The 10,000-nt window shown below is 46.1% G+C and overlaps 1 protein-coding gene across 1 annotated transcript in view; it reads left to right on the plus strand.

Moving 5' to 3' along the window:
• Nucleotides 1-8,187: 8,187 nt before the first annotated feature.
• The window catches only part of tecrb (trans-2,3-enoyl-CoA reductase b), a gene marked incomplete at its 5' end in the record, with an annotated part of 13,793 nt that continues 11,980 nt past the window's right edge, over nucleotides 8,188-10,000 (plus strand). Inside the window, one exon of the mRNA XM_080522962.1 lies at nucleotides 8,188-8,367. Coding sequence (XP_080379088.1) covers nucleotides 8,188-8,367 — 180 coding nt within the window. The remainder of the gene's footprint in view (nucleotides 8,368-10,000) is intronic.

The following is a 10,000-nucleotide window of genomic DNA, read 5'->3' on the forward strand; positions in this document are numbered from 1 at the left end:
TGTTCCACTGTCAAAGCAACACTTGTTTATGGACAACAACAAAAAGGAAAGAAAGAAAAACGACAAAGTAACACTATTGTCAGTATAAAGGAAAACACTTGAATGCATAGCCTTCTCGTAATTAGTCAAACAGCTTATTAAACAGGTGAACCAAGCACAGGAACAAGTCTAAACGTCCACTTTGAATGTGAGGAAATAAAAGCATGGAATTCCGCCAGAGAACCTCACCTTTTTGGAACTAACCGCGCCATGACAACGGACACAGAGGCTGCGCTCGTAAATTTGCTCTGGAAATCTGATCAGCACTCATGGAATGCCTCTTGTCCAATCAAATTACTTGGTCCCTTTGTGACGTTGGACCCAGTGTGCGCTCCGGCGCTCTCAGAGCGAATATACGAACGCACCAAATGACAAGTTCGAGCAAAGTAAACAAATGCAAACAAGTCCACAGATGTAATTTGTTCCGCAAATGCAGAATCGACAGTTCTAAGCTCAAGTGTTGTACTGAAATGTTTAGATGCCTACACGAAGCATGCTTTTATTTATAACTTTGGAAAGATGTTTGTCACTGCTTTCATTTTTATTCACACGTCGTGACATTTGTTTTTTGAATGTAAGAGCGTTTATTCACACATCTTTAGGCATATTTACAAATCATTTTTGCACTTATTAAAATAACGGTTTACAAATACTAATCAAGAGTTGTTTGCTTGTGGATAGCACATTATGAGCGTATCACAGACAACTCTTAGATTAAGACTAATCCTGGACTAAATAACATCTTCAATGGAGATTTTACATAAAAGTGTGATTTAGTCCGGGACCAGGTTTTAGCCTCGTCTGTGAAACCGACCCCACATTTGTTCTTTGTTTTTTGTCCACAGTCTAGCTCATGTTTTCATCATTTACAATAATAGTCATTATCCATACACACATTGCTGTCCATACATCCATACACCTCTATTAGGATCCTAAGAGCCACATGTGATGGAGAATACTATCCAATGACAGAATTATCCGCTAATACAATTATATACAACTATCTCCCGCATCTCCATTTGTCCAAACCTATCACTCCATTGCAGGAATCTGCCTTCCTATTGGCTACAGTACGGAGAACGGGCGTGACCGCTTGAGACTTTCACCCTACTGATTGGTTAGGGCTGCGTTCGTAAACTCTCTCTGAGAGCGCCGGAGCGCGCACTGGGTTCAACGTCATAAAGGGACCAAGTAATTTGATTGGACAAAAGGCATTCCACGAGTGCTGATCAGATTTCCAGAGCGAATCTACGAACGCAGCCATTGTCACAGGCGCTAAGCTCCTCGGTGATTGGGCCTTGCTCTTACTTCCTGGTTGGGACGTGCGACTGACTGTCCTACAGCTCGGATGAAAGGGAGCGCAAACTGCACACTGCCAAGATGAAGCATTACGAGGTAAGATAACTATGTTCTGGAACTCCGTACGTTTTATGATTTATCTATCCACCCCCTGTTTCCAAGCAGTTCCTTTTGGGTCGGGGGGGGTCCTATGATCCAGGGCTTGCAGGATGTGTTGGGAGGTGCAGGGATGAACACGATCGCTGCCTGTTGTCTCTCGGGCTGGTCCGGTGTGTGGCCTCCGGACGGGGTCCCCGCGGTCTAGGCCTAATGGGGCATACCGTCGCCGGCGCGTCACTCGAGTCATCTTTTTCAGTCTTGCAAGAATGAATATTTATTTATTTATTTATTTTTATTTCTAAAGGGACAATGCATATGAATGAACATTACACATGTAAATACGCCAGATTTAGTCAGAAGGCTCATTTTAATCCATAGTCCCTCGCCAAGTTATAGAAAGGCTTCCTAAAAAGATAAAATAACAACATGCATAATAATAAATTAATATGCATGAGGAATTTTTTGCTGTTGTAAAATGTTTAAGTAGCGCAGTGAGAGCATGCAAGAACAATCCAGCGTCGCCTTATCTCGGTGTTGCCCCACACACAGCCATGCAGGTGAACAGTCAAGTGCGCAATCTCAGTGTCAGGGACACAGTCTCGTTTCGTAATTGTCTGGCTGCGCTTTAATGGTATTCGTTGATTTCTTTCTATTACCACACACTGTCAGCTAACCTTTCACAATATCGTATAAAGGTAGATGATGACAACATTGTCCCGTTGTGTCGTGGCCTGCAGCTGAAGTTGATGATCATGGGGGCCATCACAATGATAATATTAATGATAATATTAATATCACATTATTGTCGAGCTCTCGAATAGACTTACAGTGCAGTGAGTGCATACTTTTTTTCTCCAGTATATATGGTCCCAGCGGGACTCGAACCCACAACCTAAGCTGATTCGTTAGCGCCATGCTCTTGTGTTTTCTGCATGGTCATTTCTCGAGGGATGTCTAACTTAAACATCAGGAGGCAACACGAGTCCTGTTTAAAGTTTACACACACGCACGGCTACTTTCTGTGTGAGTTTCTAGCATACCAGGGGGGCCCTTGAAACCACACAGGCGTCCCGCAAACCTACCAGGCCGGATCCGGAGCAGCCAGTCTGGGTTGCGGAGAACTGGCTCGACCGGCGCGTTGCCTTTCCCCTCTCTTCCCCTTCCCCGTCTGGGTCAAGAGACACAAGTCAACTCCAGACTCTCTAATATAATAAAGGATATATGCCTTCTCTTTTTTTTTTTAAGTTATTTTTTCTGTCCTCCCACTCATATTTTCATTTTTATTGTGACAGAGACAGTAGAGATTTAGACAGGAAGGATGGGTGAGAGAGAGAGAAGGGAGGACATGCAGGATATGTCCGCGGCCGGAATCGAACCGGGAACCCTGCGGTTACATGGTCGACGCTTAACCCGCTATGCCACCTAAGCGCCCCAATATATGCCTTCTCTAATATAATAAATTATATATACCATCTCTAATATAATAAATGATATGTGCCTTCTCTAATATAATAAATGATATATATACCTTCTCTAATATAATAAATGATATATGCCTTCTCTAATATAATAAATGATATATACCTTTCTCTAATATAATAAATGATGTATACCTTCTCTAATATAATAAATGATATATACCGTCTCTAATATAATAAATGATATATACCTTCTCTAATATAATAAAGGATATATACCTTCTCTAATATAATAAATGATATATACATTCTCTAATATAATAAATCATATATGCATATCTGGAGAATTAGGTGCCATAGACTGTAAAAGTCCCCAATGATTGACTTATAATAATGTAATAGGCTGTATGTCATTTAGAGAGACTTACATTGCAGTGAGTGCATGCATACATTTTACAGTACGTATGGTCCCAGCGGGAATCGAACCCACAACCTAAGCGGCGTGCTCTGCCAGCTGAGCCACAGAAGACCACTGACTCTCCACTCAGTGGAGTTTGGACAGGCAGACCTGTGGCGTCCCGTGAAGCTGTGTGTTTAACCATTCGTGACGTTAGAATTATAAGGTTCTATCTCCATTTTTGTTCAAAATTGAGTTTTTTACATAATCTGATCCGTTAGGTGTTTATTATTGGCTGTGTGGTGTTATTTTTAAAATGTTGACATTTTTGAGTTAGTAATTCATAAAATACAAAGATTCCATCTCACAAAACATAATGGAATGTAAAAACGTTGACGCTCAATATCTCTGAACTACCCTAGACGGAGATAGAACCGTATCATTCTAAATGGAGATAGAACCTTAGAATTCTAAGAGGTTCTGTCCTCTGTGGCTCAGTTGGTAGAGCACGGGGCTGACAACGCTTAGGTTGTGGGTTCGAATCCCGCCGGGACCATATCTACTGAGAAATGTACACTCTCACTGCAATGTAGGCCTAAGTCGCTTTGGATAAGTATTATATTATTATAAATCAATCCATGGGGCACTTAACACCTAATCTCTCCACAGACGATATCCCAAATTGCTTATAGGAAAAGTATTAGACCTGCGTTAGTCGTGCCGGGCGTATAATCTTCAAATCGACTGTGACTGCATGAAGTAGGCCTAAGCCTTTCCCCCCCCCTGAATTATAGCAGTCAATCAGGCCCCAAAAAAAGCAATTTAGAAAATAAGCCTATGTAGTTGCACCAGATGTCCACCGTGAGGCGCCAAGGAGCCATCATTTACATAACAGACTCAGAAATGACACCTGCCGCCACGGTGCCTTTTGTCAGGATAGTCGTGGTAAGCTAAAGCCCCTAAAGCTCTTAACCACAGATCTAGGATCAGATTACCAGTCCTGCAGTCATAACCTTAACCATTAGTGAAATAGAGGGATGTCTGACCTTAATCTGGGGGTGAGAGGTGAAGGGGGGGGGTTTAACCACACACACTGACCTGCAAGGGAGAGAACAGGTGGGTAGAGTCCTGGGTTTCTCTATCCGGGGGTTCCATGAGAATAGAGAGGAGGAGGAGGGGGGGGGGGGGGGGGGGGGTTGGGCAGGGGGGTAGCAGCCGTCTGGAGCCTTACGACAGGGTCCTCATACACCAGGGTCTTCATACACCAGGGTCTTCATACACCAGGGTCTTCATACACCAGGGTCTTCATACTGGTCACAGTAGCATACTCCCTGTTGAGGAAGAGAACCACACTCTAGATCAGGTCGGTAGAAGTAGAAGAAGTGTGTGTGTGTGTGTGTGTGTGTGTGTGTGTGTGTGTGTGTGTGTGAGAGAGACACACACACTTCTTCTACTTCTACTGACCTGTTCGAGAGTGTGTTTCTCTCCCTCAACCGCGACACACACACACACACACACACACACACACACACACACACACACATGCTTGTCATGCCCCATTAGCCCCATCCTCAACATCACAACACGAGAAGTAACTGTACTCTCTCTAGTGCACTACCACCCCAGCGGACCACTCCAGCGTACTGCTCCAGGACCACTCCCCTGAGCCAGAGCCCAGCGGCAGGGAGGGACGGACCCTCACCAAGGAGTGGGTCTTTATATAGAGCAGGGGGCGGGACTGGATGTAGGGGGAGGGGGGGGGGGGGTAGATGATACATGAAGAATTGGGGGGGTAGATGGAGGGAGGGTGGAGGGGGGGGGGGTGGTGGTGACGTAGGGGGAGGTGTTTTAAATAGCTTGAGTCATCCCAGAAATCCCAGTCACGGCAGCATTTTGTGCGTGCGTGCGTGCGTGTGTGTGTGCGTGTGTGTGTGCGTGTGTGTGTGTGTGTGTGTGTGTGTGTGTGTGTGTGTGATATCCTGGCTGTGCCTCCCAATCACATGCTGCGTTTCCCCAATAACAGCCCGCCCCCCCCCCTGTACCCCCCAAACTAATGTCTGTGACAGCTGTGGAGCTGTCGGTCAGAGGTGTCACGTACAGGTCTGTAAGTGAGGAGAGAGAGAACTCCTCTGTTGGCTTGTAAGGGCGGTCCTCCATGTTGTTGATGACAGACATGGGGGGGGGGGGGCGCGGGGGGGGGGGGTTCACAGAGGGGAATGCCCTGGCTGAGCTGTGAGTGACTTCAGTATTATCACCCTACTGTGGAAGGTGCGTGTGTGTGTGTCTGTGTGTGTGTGTCTGTGTGTGCGTGTGCGTGTGTGTGTGTGTGTGTGTGTGTGTGTGTGTGTGTGTCTGTGCGTGCGTGTGTGAGAGATTGGACCTCTCCATTACCATCTCAGGTGCCCTATAATGGCGCTTTTCCACTACCGGCCCGGCTCGGGTCAGCACGGCTCGCTTCGGCACGCTTTTGAACAGTTCTGGGTATGAGCCTTTTTCCACTATACACAGGAGACCAGGAACGAGTAGGAGGAGAAGGAGATAGTAGGCGGAGTTACGCGTCATAACAGCGCACCATGGTGGTGACGTATATTTTCACGAGACACAACACAGCCACAACAATAGCAACATGGAGGAACTTGAAGCTATCGTATACTTTTTCCTCGGCATGTGGTATATTATTAACCGTGATTTTTTGGAGAGAAAGAGAAAGAGGGAGAGAGAGAGGAAGCTATGTACACATAATAAAGTCATGTTTTTTGAACCCTTAAAACCACTGCCTTCACTTGTCTGCTTTATGAACTGTATGAGCATATGAGATGGCTACTGCCTGATCGATGTCGACACTGCTCGTAGTGAATATAAGCACTTGACGCATGTTGAACTCCTGGTTCATTGAGTTTACTCCCGGTTCACTTCTCGGGGTGGCACCACGGTGGTTCAGGGCTCAAAATGACCGTATACCGATGGTGGAGTTAGCCAGCATAGTCTTGTGTTTCTACCCCCTTCATAGCCGGTGTTATTAACGGGCAAAGACGGTGCCCGGAGGCACCCTTTGCGGGTTAATAACTGTGGTTTACCGTGGGTTACGGTAAAAATTCAAACGTGTCCCAAGAGGGGAGAGGACAGGGAATCTAGAACTATTTGAATGGTGTCGATACGACCCTCTTATCACGGTCGACACAGCGCGGAGCGAATTCCCGGGTAGAAATTGTCTGTCCCCCCGCTGATATCCTCCATGACGTGCTGCTGCTTAGAGCAGCGGGTTAACTCCCGGTTCATTGAGTTTACGGTTAAAAGCATAACTTCTCGGGGTGTCAGCGCGGTGGTTAAGGGCTCAAAATGACCGTATACCGATGGTAAAGTTAGCAAAGGAGTATTGTGTTTGTACCACCTTCATAGCCGGTGTTATTCACGGGCAAAGACGGTGCCCGGAGGCACCCTTTGCGGGTTAATAACTGTGATTTACCGTGGGTTAGGATAACAATTCAAACGTGTCCGGATAGGGGAGAGGACAGGGAATCCAAAATCATTTGAATGGTGTCGATACTACACTCCTATCACGGTCGACACAGCGCGGAGCGAATTCCCGGGTAGAAATTGTCTGTCCCCCCGCTGTCAACGGGAGTCGTCAACCAGGAAGCGGCAGCATAGATAGGCACAGTACATCGCCATAATAGCGATTTTTTGTTATGCTTGTTGTAAATAAAAGTTCTATGATGCATTGAAATGACATTAAACTAAGATAATACGATGGTTATCATATTTTTTCAAATCTTTATTAATACGTTATTACAGAAACAGTAAGTGACATTTTCCTAGAGCGAAATCTGTTGTGGTATTTAAAAATGGCGGTTAGTGATGAAATCTATGAACATGGGATGACGATTTCCATTGACCAATCAACGGTGTGCAGCGTCACACGTCACACGCAGCCTGGCAAAAAAAGTACCTTTCGGCCCTGTAGTTCCTGCTCGTGAAGGGTAGCTAAAAAAGTACCTTTCGGCCCGGTTCGGCTCGCTTCGGGCCAGCTTGGTTGGCAATGGAAAAAGGATAATAAACCTGACCCGGACTGGCCCTGTAGTGGAAAAGCGCCATAAGAGAGGTGTAGAGTGTGTGTGGTGGGTGATGTTAAGTACATGATGTATGAGGGGTTCTGGGGGGGTGGGTTGCTTGCTTGGGGGGGGGGGGTAGGGGGACCTGTTGAGAGGTGTAAGTGAAGGGGCTATACTGCATGGTGGGGGTCTGTAGGGAGAGGGATTGCTTGAACAGCTAGCAGTAGGGGGGTTATATTTAGTTTTTAGCTGGGGGGGGGTTAGGGGGGCTGCTGTGTGTCATACAGTCTTCCCTCTAGCCTGGGCGGGGGAGGGCGGGGAGGGGGCTGGGGGATCCCTTGTGTGTGTGTGGTCTGTGTGTGTGTGTGTGTGTGTATGTGTGTGTGTGTGTGTTTCAAAATCACCTGATTGCAAACATTTTTTCAACTCACTGCACTAGTAACATTCCCCACATGATCACTGTACATCATTTCATAGGTGTGTGTGGGTGGTTATTTGGGTGGGTGGGTGTGGGTGGGTGGCCTGGAACCTAGAGAGGGAGGGGGGGTGTTGGGGGGGGGATGGCGGTTAAATAAAGCAGCATGCCAGAAGAGGAATGAGAGAGAGAGAGAGACAGAGAGAGAGAGAGAGAGAGAGAGAGGGTGACAGAATGATAGAAAGGAGGAAGAGAGAGAGAGAGAGGGAGGGGCAGGAGGGAGGGAGGGAGAGAGGGAGAGAAAAAGCGAAGGATTCATTTCCACAGCTGACCGGCAGCCCCTCTCCTCTCCTCTGCTGCGGGGTTCGAAAAGAACGACTGAAGGATCCGGGGGGAAGAAAGAAAGAAAGGAAGAAAGAAAGAAAGAAAGTAGCCTAATAGAGAGAACAGTGGTGGAAGAGTGCAGTTATGGACACCTTAGCCATCGAGGCGGCGAGCCCCAAGAAGGGGTCTAACCCCCCCCTCTCTGCGGCCCCCTCGGCCCCCGCCAAGCGTAAGACCAAGACCAAGACTAAGAAAGCTGTGGTTTTCTTTGAGGTGGAGATTCTGGACGCCCGGACCAAGGACAAGCTCTGCTTCCTGGACAAGGTAGGACCCTCCAAACACTGTTTCTGTGTGTGTGTGTGTGTGTGTGTGTGTGTGTGTGGTGGAGGAACAGGGGGTGGTGGTGGTCTGTGTTTCTAGACTCTGAGTCCTGTGTGTCTGTGTGTCTGTGTGTGTGTGTGTGTGTGTGTGTGTGTGTGTGCGTGTGTGTGTGTGGTGGAGGAACAGGAGCGAGGGTGGGGAGGGGTCTGTGTTTCTGAGTCCTGCGTGTGTGCGTGTGTGTGTGTGTGTGTGTGTGTGTGTGTTTGTGTGTCTGCGTGTGCAATTGTCTGTGGCCTGTTTATGTGTGTTGTGTAGTAGTTGGGACAGGTGCTGGTCTAGACGGGTCTGTTACCATGTTAAAGACCTCCTGTCTGTCAGTCTGTCTGTCAGTCTGTCTGTCTGTCTGTCAGTCAGTCTGTCATTCTGTCTGTCAGTCTGTCTGTCTGTCATTCTGTCAGTCTGTCAGTCAGTCTGTCTGTCTGTCTGTCTGTCTGTGAACACAGAGCTACCCCCCAGCCAGGGCAGGCCCAGAAGGAGAACAGAAGCCTCGTGTGTCAGTTTCACAGGCGAGACTTAAGCCTAGTCCTGGACTCCATTGAAGATGCCTTGTAGTAGTCTAGGATTAGGCCGGGGTTTAAGACCTGTGTGTGTGTGTGTGAAGACGGCCCTTGGCCTGACACGGGATTAGTCAGGATTAGTGTGGTGTTAAGAGGTTAGGCGCTGTAGCCAGGGTTCGTGTTACGGTGTTACGATGTCGCTGCCTGTGAGTCAGGTTTGGTTATGGTCTTACAGGTCAGAGTTTGAAGTGTGTTAGTCAGGTTTGGTTATGGTCTTACAGGTCAGAGTTTGAAGTGTGTTAGTCAGGTTTGGTTATGGTCTTACAGGTCAGTAAGAGTTTGAAGTGTGTTAGTCAGTGTTCAGTGTGATGGAACAAGGTAGAATTGAGGTATGTTAGTCGAGTTTAAGTAGCCTATAGTGTTTGGTAATACAGGCTTAACGTGGCGTTAAAGTAAGTAAGTAGCCTAAGTTAAAGCTTTATTTATATAGCACCTCTCATACAAGAAATGCTTTACAACAGGATAAAAACATATACAAGCATAAAATGAATATAAAAGCAGGGGAAGTATATAAAACAAAAAGAAGGTACAAATAACATACAATAAAAAAAAATATGTAAGAAATAAAAAGCTTAATCTGAGTCCCTTGCCTTGAAAATATTTAAGATATTTAAGACTTGACTTCATGGAAATTCACTTGCTTTGAACATATTTAAGATATTTAAGATTTAACTTCATGGAATGTCACTTGCTTTGAACATATTTAAGATATTTAAGATTTAACTTCATGGAATGTCCCTTGCTTTGAACATATTTAAGATATTTAAGATTTAACTTCATGGAATGTCCCTTGCCTTGAACATATTTAAGATATTTAAGATTTAACTTCATGGAATGTCCCTTGCTTTGAACATATTTAAGATATTTAAGATTTAACTTCATGGAATGTCCCAAGGTTATAACAAGGTAATAGGGTTATAACAGGGTAATAACAAGGTAATAACAGGGTAATAACAAGGTAATAACAGGGTTAGTCTGGCTCAGGGTGGTGCTGTAGTGTCACAGGTTAGAGCTGGGGT

This window comes from Nansenia antarctica, assembly GCF_963989245.1.
Source record: "Nansenia antarctica genome assembly, chromosome: 2".
NCBI lineage: Eukaryota > Metazoa > Chordata > Actinopteri > Argentiniformes > Microstomatidae > Nansenia > Nansenia antarctica.